Source organism: Candida metapsilosis (genome assembly GCF_017655625.1).
Source record: "Candida metapsilosis strain BP57 chromosome Unknown scaffold1, whole genome shotgun sequence".
NCBI lineage: Eukaryota > Fungi > Ascomycota > Pichiomycetes > Serinales > Debaryomycetaceae > Lodderomyces > Lodderomyces metapsilosis.
Window position 1 is genome coordinate 2,334,039 of NW_027138159.1, and position 17,836 is coordinate 2,351,874.

At 37.7% G+C, this 17,836-nt stretch overlaps 5 protein-coding genes across 5 annotated transcripts; all 5 read right to left on the reverse strand. All coding sequences in view use genetic code 12, as the record gives it.

The window, feature by feature from the left end:
* Nucleotides 1-901: 901 nt before the first annotated feature.
* Nucleotides 902-2,533, reverse strand: I9W82_001056 (sugar porter family MFS transporter; the record flags this gene model as incomplete). The annotated part of the gene is made up of 1 exon (XM_067689761.1): nt 902-2,533. One exon carries the CDS (start codon nt 2,531-2,533, stop codon nt 902-904), a length of 1,632 nt encoding a protein of 543 aa, XP_067551079.1.
* Nucleotides 2,534-3,344: 811 nt separating this feature from the next.
* Nucleotides 3,345-4,982, reverse strand: I9W82_001057 (sugar porter family MFS transporter; the record flags this gene model as incomplete). Its single annotated transcript, XM_067689762.1, has 1 exon — nt 3,345-4,982. The coding sequence occupies one exon, from the start codon at nt 4,980-4,982 to the stop codon at nt 3,345-3,347; it is 1,638 nt and encodes a 545-aa protein (XP_067551080.1).
* Nucleotides 4,983-8,416: 3,434 nt separating this feature from the next.
* PDE2 (3',5'-cyclic-nucleotide phosphodiesterase) lies at nt 8,417-10,540 on the reverse strand (the record flags this gene model as incomplete). Its single annotated transcript, XM_067689763.1, has 1 exon — nt 8,417-10,540. One exon carries the CDS (start codon nt 10,538-10,540, stop codon nt 8,417-8,419), a length of 2,124 nt encoding a protein of 707 aa, XP_067551081.1.
* A 620-nt stretch (nt 10,541-11,160) lies between these two features.
* Nucleotides 11,161-13,167, reverse strand: I9W82_001059 (uncharacterized protein; the record flags this gene model as incomplete). The annotated part of the gene is made up of 1 exon (XM_067689764.1): nt 11,161-13,167. The coding sequence occupies one exon, from the start codon at nt 13,165-13,167 to the stop codon at nt 11,161-11,163; it is 2,007 nt and encodes a 668-aa protein (XP_067551082.1).
* Nucleotides 13,168-13,490: 323 nt separating this feature from the next.
* LYS2 (L-aminoadipate-semialdehyde dehydrogenase) lies at nt 13,491-17,693 on the reverse strand (the record flags this gene model as incomplete). The annotated part of the gene is made up of 1 exon (XM_067689766.1): nt 13,491-17,693. One exon carries the CDS (start codon nt 17,691-17,693, stop codon nt 13,491-13,493), a length of 4,203 nt encoding a protein of 1,400 aa, XP_067551083.1.
* Nucleotides 17,694-17,836: the final 143 nt, after the last annotated feature.

Here is a 17,836-nt window from a genome sequence, read left to right on the forward strand (position 1 = left end):
TAGTATATGACTAAAAGCCGTTCGCTGGTATTCATGGTGTGTCCGAACTCTCAGGGGGTGTGTGTGTGTGCCCTCCTAACTCCGTATCCCATTTCCGAAGTTAAAAATAGAAATAGGAAACAAGCCCCGTTGTGTGTTAAGCCTATACAAATGCGGAGAAATTAGACTATTCACTCAATTTGGGTATTTTCTATTGTTGTGTGTTGCAGTTGTTGGTATTTTTTTGAGGAGAAAACGTATCCTTTGTGAGATGTAAGAGAGGCCTTGCAGATTCGATGAATGATACAAAACTGTAGTAATCAAATCAAAAAGGTAATTTGGAAATAAATTCATTATTCAATGGTGGTTATGCTTTTAAAAATAGAATGCTGAAGTTGGTGGTATTTTTAATCTTTACATTGGTTTTGTTGCCAAAATCATTTTAAATAAAACCACATCATTAGCAGTACATCTACAAAGTGAGACCTGAATTGAACGCTGTGGTAGCCCCAGCAACACCAAACGGGTGAAGCAATCTCACGTAGGCACTCTATTATTCTTTAGTTAATCCGAAAGTAGCAAATAACGCGGGGTAATTCACTGCTAACCAATCTCTCCTTTTCCCATAGGGCAAGCATCATCAAAACATACTGAAATTACGGAGTTTAACACATACAGTCACTCCTCATGTTCCTGTTCTCCTCATTTGAAAATGCCGCAGTATCTTCAAACCATGAATACTAAAGATCCGGTTCAAACGTTTGTCGGAGAATTTATTCAAAAGTTCCGTAAACGGAAAAATAGAAGTGAAAGATTGTGTTTGTAGATTTATTATTAGTGACTACAGTATTACATGTTTTAAAAAGCAATCTTACATTATAATTAACATTCCAATATGAACGCTATATCCTATGCAACCGTTCTATTTTTGCTCTTCATCGGTGTTGGAATCACCCTCCAACAAACCGTCTTCCTTGTGCTCGACACTCATTTTTCTTGCCAACTCGGCGTCGGACACCAATGGAATGGTTGGTTGCCACGAGTTCGATCTCCATGCAGGAACCTTCTCTGCCCACATTTGACCAATTTCCTCCAATCTCTTACCTCTAGTTTCTGGGAAACCAAAGAATACATGCACCGCCATAGTAACACAAAAGACACCATAGATAATATATGTCCTCCAATCAATATTCTTGAATCCAGATGGGGTGTACATTGCAATGGCAAAGTTCATGATCCAATTAGCAGCAGTGGAAACAGCATTACCTCTTTGGGAGATTCTATTGTCACCCCAAATTTCTGAACAATAAACCCAAATTCCTACACCCCATGTCATGGCATAAGCACACACAAACAAATACGAACAAGCAATGGCACCGTTGGAAGCAGAAAGTTTCGACTTGGGGATCTTGATGGTGACAGTATCGCTTGGTGAATCAATCCAAGGAACTGCATAAGTTCCCAAGATCCCTGCCAAACCAAATTGCCATGCAGCCATCATTAAAGCACCACCAATCAATAATGGCCTTCTACCGAGTTTGTCCAACACAAACAAGGCTGGAATTGTACAAACCACATTCAAAACATATTGAATAGACGAAGCGACCAAGTTGGCATTTCCTGATTTACCAGCCATTTCGAAAATGTAAACAATATAGTACATCATAACATTCATACCAGTCAATTGTTGCCAGATTTGAGCAAACACAGCTGTGAATGTTCTAAAAATATATTTCTTTTTGAACAAAGTAGCATACCCAACCGACTTTGATGCTTCTTCAATCAATAATTGATCCTTAATTTCGGAAATTTCAATCAAAACTTCAGGATCTTCTCTATTTCCATGAGCTTGAATTTTAGAAACAATAAATTCAGCTTGTTCCCATTTATCTTGCTTTGCTAACCAACGAGGGGACTCAGGGATAATGAAGCAACCCAAGAATAAACACAACCCGGGCATAATTTGAAGACCCCACGCGATACGGAATCCAGCTACTCCATTAATCTTACCCAATCCATACGAAATGAAATACATGATTAAAATACCCAAAGTGACTGCAAACTGGAAAAATCCTCCAATCAAACCTCTAACTTTTCTTGGTGATAATTCTGAACCATAAATTGGAGCAACGGAAGATCCAAACCCAACACCCAAACCAGAAATAATACGACCAATGATCAATTGAGCTCTGTTTTGTGAAGATGATTGAATGGCTGCACCAACTATCCAAAAGAATGCACATGTTAAAAGTGATAACCTTCTTCCAAATGGCTCAGACACAAATGTGGAAAATATGGAGCCAAAGAATGAACCCAAAGCCATCGAAGATGTGATGAACCCTTGGATTGTTGAGCTAGGGGAGTCAAAGTACCTTAAGTAGGAATCTGTACCTAGGAATGCTGACATTGAAGAAATGTCAAAACCAAACATCATACCAGCAATAGTTGAAATACTGGCAATAAAGTAAACATTGTAAATCTTTGGCAAGTGATCCAAAGCTTCATTGATTTTCAAAGCTGGGCCTGAGAATATTCTTTCTATCTTGGCTGACATTATATATAGAGTGGTTTGTATTGCAGAAAGCAAAGAATATTCGAAAAGACAGGAAATTTGACGACTATTTATATTTTTCCATTTCAGTACAAATCAGTTCATTGTTTTAGGTTTAAAGGAGTGTGCTCTTTGTCTAGTGGGTAGAATAGAATTCCGACCCCTTATTAATTTGCGTGGCTTTGAGGAATTTCCATTGTGTAGGTCTTGCATTCTCCCCACCGGATTAAATTGAAAACAAGAAGAATAATGAGTTTGTGTAAACGTGAAGACAAAGCACTCCACTTGAATAGTGACAATAACTATTCAATATGCACACCAGTGTCGGACTCAAAAATTAGAAAAAACCATTGAAATCGTGTAGGAATCCAAAAAAAAAAAAAAATGTCATGGAATCATATGTTTTGTTCAACTTTTCATATTTTATTGTTTAAAAAAGCCGACAAATGTCAGCACCAAACCAAGCCGAAACTCTCAAACCAAGCTTTAACTCTCATACTTACCCCATTGTACGAGTGCCTTTAATTTGTCACCTGATTAAATGCCATGGAATAATCCAATGCGCCTTTTGCAATAGTTTTTCCGTTGTACAATCGCGCGCGCGCCAAGCTTTTCTTCTATGACGTAAATGTGCATATATGCGATCGGAATAATTATAGTTTATGACTAAACTCTTTTAGTTTGCATTTTGCATTATTCTACAATTTTTCTTAAAATTAAACACGTTTATCATTAATAAGAAAATTACTATAAAAAGTAAGTTTAAACAAGAATTGAAATCAAAATCTCGTACCAAAGTGGAAGAGCAAAAACCTTATACTCTTTGTTCTTCATCAGTGTTGGATGATTCTTCTTCCATCAATTTCTCTTCATTATGTTCAACACTCAATTTTCTAGCCAACTCAGCATCGGTAGCCAATGGAATGGTTGGTTGCCACGAGTTAGATCTCCAAGCTGGTACTTTTTCATTCCACATTTGACCAATTTCCTCCAATCTCTTACCTCTAGTTTCTGGGAAACCAAAGAAGACATGTACCGCCATAGTAATACAAAAGACACCGTAGATGATGTATGTCCTCCAATCAATATTCTTGAAACCTGATGGTGTGTACATGGCAATAGCAAAATTCAAGATCCAGTTAGCAGCAGTAGACACAGCATTACCTCTTTGGGAAATTCTGTTATCACCCCAGATTTCTGAACAGTAAACCCAGATACCAACACCCCATGTAGAAGCGAAAGAACAAACAAACAAGTAGGAACAAGCAATAGCACCATTGGAAGCTGACAAGTGTGATTTTGGAATTTGAATGGTGACACTCTCACTTGGCGAATCTGGCCATGGCTTTGAATATGCACCCAAGATACCAGCTAATCCAAATTGCCATGCTGCCATCATAATAGCACCTCCAATCAACAATGGTCTTCTACCAATCTTATCCAAGAAATACAATGCTGGAACGGTACAGACGGTATTCAACACGTACTGGATTGATGAAGCAACCAAGTTGGCGTTACCAGATTTACCAGCCATTTCGAAAATGTAAACGATGTAGTACATCATAACATTCATACCAGTCAATTGTTGCCAGATTTGAGCAAACACAGCAGTAAAAGTTCTCACGATGTATTTCTTTTTGAACAAAGTAGCATACCCAACCGACTTTGATGCTTCTTCAATCAACAATTGATCCTTAATTTCGGAAATTTCAATCAAAACTTCTGGATCTTCTCTGTTACCATGAGCTTGAATTTTAGAAACAATAAATTCAGCTTGTTCCCATTTACCTTGTTTAGCCAACCAACGTGGAGATTCTGGAATAATGAAACAACCGAGGAGCAATAATAAACCAGGAACAATTTGAATACCCCAAGCAATTCTGAAACTGGCAACCCCGTTAATCTTACCTAAACCATATGAGATATAGAACATAATCAAGATACCCAAGGTGACAGCAAATTGGAAGAAACCACCAATCATACCTCTAATCTTTCTTGGAGCCAACTCAGCACCGTAGATAGGAGCGACAGAGGAACCGAAACCAACACCCAAACCAGAAATAATACGACCAATGATCAATTGAGCTCTGTTTTGTGAAGATGATTGAATAGCAGCACCAACAACCCAAAAGAATGCACATGTTAAAAGCGACAATCTTCTTCCAAATGGCTCTGAAACGAATGTGGACAAGATGGAACCAAAGAATGAACCCAAGGCCATTGATGCGGTGATGAAACCTTGGATGGTGGAACTTGGTGAGTTAAAGTAATTCATATAAGAAGTAGTACCAATAAAGGCAGACATTGATGAAATATCAAAACCAAACATCATACCAGCGATGGTGGAAATACTGGCAATGAAATAAACATTGTAGATTTTTGGCAAGTGATCTAAAGCTTCATTGATTCTTAAAGCAGGACCTGAAAATATCCTTTCAATTTTAGCAGACATTGTAATTGATAGTTGATGATGAAAAAGAAAAAGGTTAGCAGATGAAACTAGAGGGAGGGGGGGAATATGACCCTCTATTTATAGACTTTTGTTTTGTTAGTGAACTATAAAGCTGTATTTCTGTTTTCTTGTAGTTTTAGCATCATCAACAATAATAATAGAAGCGGCTACATTTGGTGAAAATATGAGAAAAGTTTATTATTGTTTGGGTTTGTGTGTAATCACGTAGTTTATAAAATTTTCCCCACCGGATTAAATTGCCAGACAATAAAAAATACAATGGAGTAGTATCGTATTATACTCGGATAAATGACACAAATCTCCACGTATTTGTAGCAAGCATCATGCACAAACAAATAAATTCCCTCCCAATTCAGACACGAAAAAAAAGAAATTAAGTTACAACAATACAAACAAAAGGATCAGCAAAAAAAAAAGAAAACAACAAACCACTTGTTTTCATGCAGACACTGAACTTTAGAATTGGTGGGGTCAAAGAGAAACAAAAACCATTTTTCCGAATAAAATCTCTCTCTCTCTCCAAGTCATGAAGCCAAGAAATAATTAAGAGCAACTTGAATGACAGGAAACAGGTGATTACAGATTAACACTGAGACCCTGGTTGTAGATGATACATTGGTCTGCTTTAAACAGTAACACTTCTGAAGAAATTCTGAGGTTCTGAGAAACTCAGTTGTTTACCTGAGACAACGGGTGATTAGCATAATCTACATTTCTTCTTGAGACGTGTCCTAAATCGGAAAATATGGTTTGTAACCATCTTTTTTTTTTTTTATTATTATTATTATTAGTGACCTAAATTTATCCTCAATGGAACAATAAGCAAACGGTGGTTCAGACTACAAAACCCCAACAATTCTAATATTGGAACCTTTTTTAGTTCCGATGTTCGTAACATGTGCTTTTGAACCATCCGTTTATGACCTGATGATTTGCTCTACAAAGACACAAAAAATACCACAGACAAGGCTTTGAATCAGTCACAATATTTGTGGCTCTCCTTAGGTGCTTATTGTTCGGTTTCACACCTGTGTGATTTATATACTACTGCAGTACTCACTATACTGCGATCCTTCAATTGACAACACATTTGAATACCTCCTGGCTAATCGGTCCTGAAACAGAAACCAAAAAAAAAAAAAAAATCCCTCATTTGTGTAACCGACATTAAAATACAAAAAAACTCGAGATTCAAAATAAAACGTTTGTGTCTGGAGCAACGGTGCTACCAGCCCACTAAAATTAAATAACTAAAAAAACAGAAAGGCGGGGCCGGGATGATTATACAGCTAAACAATGTAATGCCCCGCATAATATGCTTGGCTAAAACTGGTGCCTCCATACTCTCGGAGTAACTTTACATTGTAAACTTCTCCTTTGAAAAGAGTACTTTATTCTGATTGATACTCCATTAACAATCAGCCGCCTTAAGGAGAAAATTCTTTCCTCTTCGTCATTTCTTTTCGTGTTTCTTTACCACAAACAGAAATTGTTTTTGTTTTTGTTTTTGCTACCCCAAATATTCAGACACGAAAAAAAATCAATTGAAAATAAAGTTTTAATACTGCACAAAAGGAACAACTTACTCTGCATTTACGCCAGCAATGCTCGTGAGATGCAGTTAGAATTCTCACCTTGTACACTTCTCCTTTAGCCCTCGGATTAAGTGTAGATTAGCCGGCTCTAAAATGTTCGATGCCTGTAAATTTCCTCTCAAGTTTATGCTGCACAGTTTCGCAGAGCTCGATTGACCCTGCCTTACTACACTGTCGGTTACAAACCACTCTTGCAATTGAAAGTGCCGTAGTACCCCTAATGACTCCTTCGCCGTACACAGTGTGGATTCCTGTAGAGTTTATGGCTTAAGATTAACCGGAACACAATATTGAAAGAGGAAAAAATTTTTTGCTTTTCTCACATTACGGAACATCCCCTCAATTTGGATTTAGTTTGACTCTGGGGAATAAGAGTTACAAAAGGCATCAATGGCAAGGGTTAACGAGATCTCTCCTTTTGTAATGGCCGAATGCCAACCGAAAAAGCTTGGAGGGATCCACCAAGAAAAAAAAAAAATTTACCTAGTTGATCCGGTGAAATCTTAATAATGCATTTTATTTGCAAGGGATCTCGATTGTTTAAAGACAATGTATATACGTGGCAGCACATACTTGACTTTCACTGGATGACTGTATGTGTTGTCTAGCCGAAGATCTCGTGTTCTATTGTTTTTAGACCTTTGTAAAAGTGATTTTTTGCCCCCCCCCACAAGATATTTTGATGCTATTGTTTTTCGGAACAATATTGAAAAGAGGTAAAAAAAAGAAACTATGTCTGCATAATTATTCCGCACGGCACTTATTAACTAATTTTATTTTGTTTTTCTTTTGTGTTTTTTTTTTTGAAAAACTTATTTCAGGTGACAATAAATTTTCTTTTCTTTTTTTTTTTTTTTTTTTTTTTTTTTTTTTTTTTTTTTTTTTTTTGCGAACACACAGAAATGTAATGTAAACTGTGAAAGGAGATGAAACTGTTGAGTGTATGATCTAACAAGTAATTAAGACATTTCCGAAGTAGCTACAACAGCAGCAACTGCAACAACAAATGCATAAAAAGTATAGTTGATGATGTCAACTGCAAGATTTCAAACTCTAGAAAATCCAATACATTCGCATAAGTAATAATCACAAAAGTAAGTGGTTTAAAACTGGGGTAGAATGAAATGAAAGTTAGTCTAAACACTTTAGTAATATATTACTGATGAGACAAAAATGCAAAAGGTTAGTTTCTACTCTATATCCCCACACACCGCACGCCTAATGTACATAACAAAGTTAACTGTCTAGCACGAAGAGTAATCTGAATCAAAGGTGGGGAGAGTGGTGTATTAATTAACTAATTCACCTCCATCACGATTGAGGAGATAAACGTTTGTTTCAAGTGAGGTCTTAGTTACTTATCCACATCTCTTGAATTGTTGAAGTCGGAAATTTCATCTCCCTTATCGTTCCCCGCTTTCATATCTCCTCCCTTTGATGTAGACTCTACCAAAAGCCATACTTTTCTAAGTAAAAATGTAAAAAGCACATTGTAGTCAATGGAGGGGAACTTTACGCTCACCTTTTCGAAATTGCTTAAGTCCCTTGCTCATGAAGCATATCACGGTTCAACCTTTTACAGTAGACTTCTCATATAGAGTAATCTACAAATCATGTTCAGGTCCTCTCGCCGTTTAAATTTCTAAACATTATCCAGTACTCTAAAACCCCAAAACTAAACTCTATAAACTGTATCCCTTTCCCCGCTTAAATTACACTAAGGAATTTCAAACAAGCCCCTTTCCTCTATAAAATAAAAAAAATAAAAAGCACACACACACACACACTGACTCAAAGTCAATCACGCTACTCCACCAATCAACTTTGCTCTTTCCTCTCTAACCAATACAGCTTATTATCATTGATGATTTGACAGGTATAGCTCAAGCTAGGATAAACTTGACTTATACTATTGAATAAATTCTCAGCAAATGTACCAATGAAAAATAACTGTCCCAGTGGGATATTTGGCTTATTATGTAAGATTTCATTCAATTCAAATGGTAAGTTATCGTATTCAATTTCATCTTCTAATTCAAGTACCCATTCTGCTCCTTGTGCATCGTCAGTAAATGATGCAATTGAGGAAGAGATTGAGGAAGCTGTACTGGCATCTGCATCATCATTTTCGTCATTGCCTTCGTCAGTAGCTGATTGTGGTTGATGTTGCTCTAATATTTCCTCTTGTTGCTTTTGTTGTTGTTTGATCAATAACTGGTCAAGCTGATTTACTTCATCAAATTCTCGCTGCAACACAACAGCCCATTGTGATGACACACGCAATGGTCTAGTGACGTTGGATATATCAGCACATTTGATAAGCAATGCTGAAATCAACTTGATTTTACTATCATTATTCATTGTCTCATGTTGTGGCTCTGAAGGTTGAGCAAAGCCACCAACGCCACTACTAGTTGCCTTGGTGCAGGCACTAAAGTTTTTCAATTTCGACATGTACTCAAAATGCTCACCCATGTCGGTGGCTAAAATTGAAGATACAATTAAATCATGTAAATTCAACAATGAATCGGTGTCGATTTTCGTTTGCAATAAACTTGGCCAACATACATTAAGCACCTTGTTTATGAAAAGTGACGCATGGTATGACTCCAAAACTGAACGATCATTGTAAATCAACGAAGTAGGTGTCCTGTTTTTGATCATAAATGCATTTGTTGTTCCTGGGTGTCCTGCATCATGACCCAAAGCAGCAACTAACAAGCCCAAAGTTTGTATCAAGTTCAAGCTTGGTGTAGAAGGTGGTTTCGCGGTCGGTGCAGCGGCTGGAACCTCTGAACCTAATGACTCACGTGTGCTCATTGATTGAGTTGGTGTGGTACTCCTACTACTTCCCACTGCTTCCGACAAGATCAGAGTCAAATCCACCAGACTGAAAACACGGTTAGTGGCAACCAACTCCACATACTCTTCATTCTTGGTTAAAACCAAATTACCCACTTGATAAGGATCAATAATAAACTGTTTAAATTGAGGTAAACATCCCAATCTAACAAGGAAATGAAAGCAAGCTTGCATGACATCAACTGCATGACGGAAATTATGGAAGGGGTTTCCTGATCTATAAGTATCTCTAACAATGAATATGATAGCCAACAACTCGTTCCTATTGGGGAAATGTAGACCTTTAACGTAGTTGTCATCATGCTCGTGTTGTTTCACAACTTGTTGTAATGCGTAATTGATCATTAGATACGCACAATAAACCAAATCGTCACTAGACAACTCATGAGCTGGGAATGCCCAGTTGCCCACTGTAGAGCAAAGATAAGATAAATGTTCATCACTAGTATTGGACAACAAACTGAAAAAACCAATTTCCGTCAACAACAACTGTTTCAATTTGATCAAATGTTGAGTAGCATGCTGTGATCTAGTTATATTTTTGTACAATAGTTCAGCCATTGTCGGTATTCTATGCTTGGTATCAAATGCATTTTGAACCATGGTTGTGCCTGACCAAATACCAATGCGAGATATCCTATGATATAATTTATTGATAATGGAGTTGAGCTGATGTTGCAACGATGGGTAATCATCATGATCTTGCAGTATAATGACGATATTCAAATGACCAAAAAAGTAATCTAGTAAAATGACCTTGTCTTTGAATAAAAGCAGTTCCAACAGCTTGTAACTCAGTTGCTGGTTGTGGTGATGGTGGTGGTGGTGGTGTACATGGTGGACGTGGTGGTGTACATTGTGTTGCTTATTACGTTGCTGACGCTTTCTTTCTTTATCAGAAGGAAGTATGACAAGAATAGGATGATTAATATCTGCTTCTTGACTTCCCTTTCTGAATAAATACTCAATCAACAACTTGAACGATGAGAAATGAACATTATGTTGTTGTTCTTGCGCCTGATTCTTTGATTTCACTTTGAAAGTGGGGATATCCTTGAAAAACGATAGTATTTCAAGCATAGTTTATATGATGAAGGAGCTGAAGTTCTCGAGGATACTGACAATACCTTTCTTTCAAATTAGAAATATCTACTCCTGTTGTTGTGATATGTTTGTCTCTTGAATGAGTTTTTGACACTGTTAAACTGTGAATCTATGATATTATAATCAAACGTTGAAAGATGAGATTATATTATTCTTCGGAGCAAAAGAGAAAGGAAAAATAAAATTATTGTACCGAACTCTGATAGTGCTTGGTTTCAAAGTGTGGGATGACTGACTCTTTAGTTGTTGTTGTTGTTGTTGCTAATGTGTTGTGTATATGTAACCTAATCAGATCACGAGACTAATCTTATTTGGATCTTTGGCAGATTGAATGGTTTGTTATGTCACTGTTTAATGGTTTAAAACTCTAAAAAGAAGAAGAAAAAGAAATTTAAATCTCATTTTCTCAAAGCAAAGAAAAAAATTTCTTTTTTTTTTTACCATACGCTACCAATTGATTATCAAGATCAACAATATTCCCCTTAATTATGCTAATTCACTGATCCTACACCACTCCCTTTCTCAAACGATAGGTAAAATAATCTCATATCTATTAGTTAAATAATATATTAAACCCACCCTTTCTCTTTCTTCTATTACTTTTTTCTAAACCCCAAATATATCCCCACCAAAACTATTAAACCAGCAATCACCACATTTACTCCAAGTATACGCTTGTTGCGTCTTTTTTGATTATGTATATGTATCAGTTTATTAATCTCTTCCAATATAGTCAACTTATCATTGATATCATTCTTCATCAATTGCTTTTGTTGAATAATCTTGTCCTTGTAACTATTAGTTGTTGCTTCAAGTTTTTTCAAATCTGAATCAATTTCATTCAATTTGGATAAATTGTCACTAATTATAGTTGAATTATTATCACGAGTTTGTGACAATTTCGTCGCCAAGTCAGTTCGTAATTGATGCATCAGCTCATGAAGTGCATTCAAGTACTGTGACACAAGATCAAGTTGCAAAATGGTTGCTTTTACAGGGTTCGTTTTAGCATGAATTATAGCCTTTGTTTTGAATAAAACCTTTTCAGAAATTGTTGTCAATATTTTAACCAATTCACCATATTCATCATCTTCAAACGAATTGCTATGTTTTCGTCGATGAGTTTGTGCGTGTTTACGTTTTTCCAACTCTTCCAAAACATTGTCGATATTGATCAAATAGCTGACGAGCTTATCATCTTCAATGACGTGTTTTGTATCATATTCAAATCGGAATCCACCGTTGTTCAAAACACTGTTAACCAACTCTTCACTTGCATTCAAATTGCTAATGTTGCTATTTATGGTGCTTGTATAGTTGGCAAACTGCTTCTGATGCAGCAGTGGCAGCACCTGCAGCTGCTCTTGTTTATGCAGCACATGAGGCTTTAATCGAGGTGGTTCCTCTTCAATTCTCTTTTCTTGATTCTCTAATTTCCCCTCTTGCTTTTCCAATCTCTCCACTTTCTCATCTGCGCTCGCCTCATGATCAAGTAATCGTTGCAAACGTGCTGCTTTACTGATTTGTTCCACAGGCTCCTTCTTCCCTTCGTCTAAATTATCCAGTGATTTCTTTCTTTCGCCAATGCTACCCCGTAGACCTTTACTTGGTTTCAACGGCGTCAATGCACTCAAATTGACATGACTATTCAGTAGCGATGAAGGTAGCAAATCCTCATTGAAATACTTACTACCATTCATTTCACTACCTGGTGAAGGAGGGATCTTTTTTGAAGAACTTAGGAACTGATCAACTAATCGGTTCTTTTGTTCCCTTCTTGAATGCTCCATCTTGTGTGCATGTAAGCTTTGCGTACTAGTATTAACGCTTGAACTAGCAATATTTCCGTTTGAACTTCCATTAGCATTACCGCCTTTCAAATCTCTAAACCAAGGACTACTTAACAATCCAGGGTTATCACCAACAACAGACTGCTTTAGTCGATCAGATTTATTTGTAACACCACCACCACCACCACCACTACCACCAGTGATAATTGATTGTGCTGCGTTACTACCCTTCCATCTAGTCCTATCCAAATTAAAATATGAGTTACCTTCATCGCGAGCGTGTACCGGTGGTGTAATTCTATCCTTATCAAACAAAATACGTAGATTATCACTGGACTTGGATATTCCTGGTGGTGTTGTAAGTGATGAATTTGATGAAGCCGTTGAGCTACGCTTATGATGATGATATCGTGGAGTTGTCCTTATGTTCGTATCTGATCGGTTTTTATTAGTCATGGGAAACACCGTTGGAGATTGTTCTGGAGCCGTGACCAGCCTCTGTGATGAGTATTTTTGCAAAGGTGAGTGATTTTGTTGCCAAGAATTGTTGTTTGTGGGATAATAGGTTTTGATACTGCTGGTATCGATAAGCGGGGTAGTTCCATTGTTGGAGTTGATGTCTTTAAACTTTATTGACATTCGTTTATCGTTATTTTGGTCTGGTTGTTTCTGACTTGCGGATCCATTAGTTTTGCTAGTGTCGTCTTCATTTGCACGATCAGTCATGCTTTGTGGTGGAGATGAATTCCCATTAGATTGCTTTAGTCGTAGGTCTGGGCCCTTTAAGATGGAGCTGTCTTTATTGTTAGACATGTTGAATGTGTCCAGATGATCGATTGTTTACTGAGCTTTCAAGTGGATCTCATTTGATATAGGGCTGTCACTCTACCTCTCGTAGCTCCTTAAATAGTTGTACTTGTATACGAAGCTTGAAATTAAGCGACAAAGACTATTGACAAAGTGTATCTGTCTGTCTTCTGTTTGATATGTTCTGTCAATACTGTCAATCTGTATGTATGTATGTACGTATTATACTAAAAATAAATCTTTCCAAAAAAAAAAGTTCCCCTCACATTTTTGTTACTCGAGACTATTATTAAGAAACCTATTTATATCATACAAAATGCATTATACTCCTACTTTGCTGCTGATCCTCTTCCACCGGCACCTTCCGCAATCAACTTCAATGTCTCGTCACTAAGCTTAACATCAACCAACTCCTTCTCTCCTTCTCTTTGAGGCTTAGGCAAAAACCCAATCTTGATCAAATAGCCAATATAAACACCCATTTGATCTAAAGTAACACCCTTTCCGGCACTCAAATCAACACCAGTATACTCTGCATCCTTCTTTAACGATGCTCTAGCATTGCTATCATCCAATTCTGGTGCTTTGGTATCCTGAGGTAAATTATCCAAAACAAAATGCAATAATGGGAACAATGCACTCTCCTTCAGTTCTTCATCTACAAATGTCTCCAATTTGGAAGTCCAGACTGGGTAATCCAATGGGCTAATATCATATCCATATGATTTTAAGCATCCCAAAAACTCGTTAAACTGTATCCTTGGGTGACCAGTTACTTGGGCAACTGTCAATGCAATATCACTAGGTGGATGCAATGCCGTAGACGTGACTACTCTAGCAACATGGTCAACAGGAACCATGTTCACGTTGTTTGTGATATCAGGATAGTACCCCAATTCTGTAGCTCCTTTCAACATTCTCAACAAGAAATCATCAGTATTTGATGCACCAGTTTCGGAAAATCCGGTAACATAACCTGGACGTATAATGCATCCACGTAACCCACGCTCTCCAGCACGACGTACAATGTATTCAGCTGCCCATTTCGATTGACCATACCCATTGCCCAATCCCTTTGACGAACCTTGCAAATCATCAGATTCAGGGATACCGTCTTTGCCCTGTTTCAATAGCTCGTCAGATAAGTTTACAAAGTAATCGGTATCGAGGGTAGATGTGGATGAAACAAAGGCAAAATTCTTGGGTTTCCCCTCACCGGCCATATTAAGCACATTGATGGTGCCGATGACATTTGCATCACGTAATTGAGAATATGGGTATACCCAATGAACAAATGCACCATTATGAATAATCACATCAATAGTGTTGGTCATTTCTTTCCAATCTGCATCAGGCAAACCAAATTGTTCCTTGGAAAGATCACCAAGCACAACTTCAATATTGTCTTTCCAGGAATCTTGCCATATGCCGTATGTGACTCCAGTTTGACGTATTCTCTCCAACCCTGCTTCTTTACTTGAAGCTCTGACATGGGCAAACACTCTCACATCAAGTTTACCTCTTCTGGCTTCTAACAAATCGCGAATGATGAATGATCCCAAGAATCCCGTAGCACCAGTAAGGAAGACATTGGTTGATTTTCCAGGCAAAGCTTTCAATGAGTTGTAGTTTGCTTTCAATGCGACAGATGATAAATTCTTTGCATCTTGAGCATAGTCAGTAGCAACCTCTCTCTCACCCTTGTTCACTTCATCATCTTCATTTTCTCTACTAGTCCCAGCAAATTCAAAATCCTTGTTTCCTTTGAGTACCTTTTCAACCTCTTTAGCAAATTGTTCCACTGTTGGGTTTTTGAAAATGACACCAAGAGGAATCTCAATATTCAATTTTTTTCTCAATTCGAAAATCATTCTGGTTCCTAAAATGGAATGACCTCCAAGGTCAAAGAATGAATCAGATTTGCTAATACTTGATGGACGATTGGGCAAAACCTCAAACCAAAGATCTTTGATTTTTTGCTCCAAATCGGACAATTCTTCCTTTTCATTTGCTTCGATATCTTTAGCGGATTGGCTCAATCTAGACACTGCAACGAGCTGAGCAGTATCTGGGAATGGTAACTTTGGCTTATCAACTTTACCATTTGGATTCAATGGAAGTTTAACAAGTGGAACAATAATGGTTGGAATTGCATACGAAGCCAACTTCTTTTTCAAGTATGCTTTGATATCCCTAATCAACTCTCTATACGCAACTAATCCCTTAACAATCGGATCTTGTGCTTCTTCGGCATCTTCATCGAAATCAGACTTGAAGTTGGACAATTCTGGCGAATCCTTTGGAACAATGTATGAGATAAGTGTAGGCTCTTCGTTCTTATCTCTTCTAACCAAAGTTACATTTTCTCTAACTAATGGATGTTGAGATAAGTGGGTATCAATTTCACCCAACTCTATTCTGAATCCTCTAATCTTGACTTGATCATCAGCTCTACCACAACACTCAACATTACCGTCAGGCAAGTACCTACCCAAATCACCCGATCGGTACATCCTATCTCTTGGACCGAGCCAACCGGCACTACGCCAAGGTTCATTAGCGCTTTTGGACTTGTCTTCCTCAATCCATTTATTCGGATCAACATACCAGTTGGTAATAAACTTTGCAGCATTCAAGTCTGGCAATCCACGATAGCCCTCTGCTAATCCTGCGGCACGAACATATATTTCACCCACTTCTCCCACGCCACAAGTTTGTGATCTGTCGTTTCTGTTCACCACCAAAAGTTGTACATTATGCATACCAGTTCCGGCAGGCATGACGTCTTTCAAATTCTTCAAGTAGTTAGGATTGGCTTTTCTGCTCTCAATTTCGAAGTACGAAACAGATCTTTGAGTCTCTGTAGTACCGTACATATTAACAATGTAGACATTTTCTGCCAACGTTTGTAACCTCAAGCAATCTCTTTTGGTTAAGATGTCACCAACAAAGAATGCATGGTGTAATGAAGGGATTGCGGTAGTTGCTTCTGCACTCAACAATTGACCCATGGCTGGCGTTAAATGTGTAACGGTAGCACCATACTCTGCCATCCATTCTGCCAATTTTCCAGGAGTTCCAATATCATCGGCTGTGGGAACCAACAACTGAGCACCGAGAAACAAAGGAGTAAACATATCTCTCTGGATTGGATCGTGGGCGATACCTGACAACATTGTAAATTTATCATTTTCAGATAACCCAAATCTCTTTGCCATCCAGGGGAAGTAGTAAGCTAAAGAGTAATGACGACCAAGGACACCTTTTGGGATACCTTCAGATCCAGAAGTGAATGATAAAGTTGGGTTAGAGTCAGGGCCAACAATTACACCAGTTGGTTCATCCTTAAACTTGGCATACTCTTGAAGCACATCCTTTCCGTTAAATTCACCACCAACCAAAGAGCCATCATCGTTGATTTTCAATTGAGGGATGGAGGTAACAACATCCAACTCATTGTTGATATAATCAGTGACCAATTTATCCAAAGTGCCGGCTTTTTCCAATCCAATCAAGCCTCTTGGCTTGGCAACAGAAAGGTAAATATTTTGTCTTGCTGGGGGATAAGCAGGGTCAATGACGGAAAAAGTTGCACCTGCTTTTAAAACACCCATTACAGCAACCATCAAGTCAACACCACGATATGCGTAGATCATGACAATATCGCCCTTGTTAATTCCTGTATTTTTCAAATAGTTACCCACTATATTAGATGCTTGATTGATTTGCTTGTATGTGAAATGTCTAGTTTTGGAGTTGGGATCCATAAATGAGGCTGTTTCAACAACACATGTCTTCTCTGGGTGTTTTTCAGCATTGGCTTGGAAAATATCTTGTATTGCACCACGGTACCCAGACCAATCTAAATCGATAGTAGGATCAGGCAAGCTCTCCCTTTGTGATGGAGTCACCAAATTCACTTTAGTAATAACAACGCTTGGTTTTTTCAAAACTTCAGTCACATAATGAGAAAATTGTTCACTGAGTATCTTGATCCTATCATGTGAATACAACAATGCATTATAAAAAATGGTGTACTCAGTTCCATTTGCATAAATTGCCAAGTCTCTAACCGACCCTTCCACAGTAGTGTTCAATTGTTGTTTCGGGTTTGCATGTTGGTAAGACACTTTGAAAAGACCAGGATTATCCTCCAACTTTTTGGTTATTTTAATCTTTTCCGAAACTTCAGTCAATGTTTGATAATTGATCTGCTTGACATTATTCTCAAACTCACTTCGTACCTTGTCTTGTAATTCACTAAATTTTAACTCCGGAGTCAAGTTCAATCTGATAATAAATTCGCGAGACCCACTTGATTCATCTGTTGAGATCACAATATCTTCATCACCAGTCAATCGATAAATCAATGCAGCAAAAACCGCTAATCCGGTGGTGAAATCAGGGACTTTCTCCGCAACAGAAAAGTTCAAGTTCCCTTCTACCGATTTGTTGTTTGCTGGTTTCAAATAGTCATGGGGAAGTACTGATAATGTTGGATTATCGAGGTAATCAACCCAAAAGTCAGACATAATTGGTGTATGGTGTAATTGAGGTTCTGCTAAAGTGACTCAAGAGGCAACTTTTTTTTCTGGCGCTTAATGAACAACAGAAAGTGAAAAAATTGAATAAAAGGATTGCAAAAAGGTACTGCATACAGAATGATAACGATAAA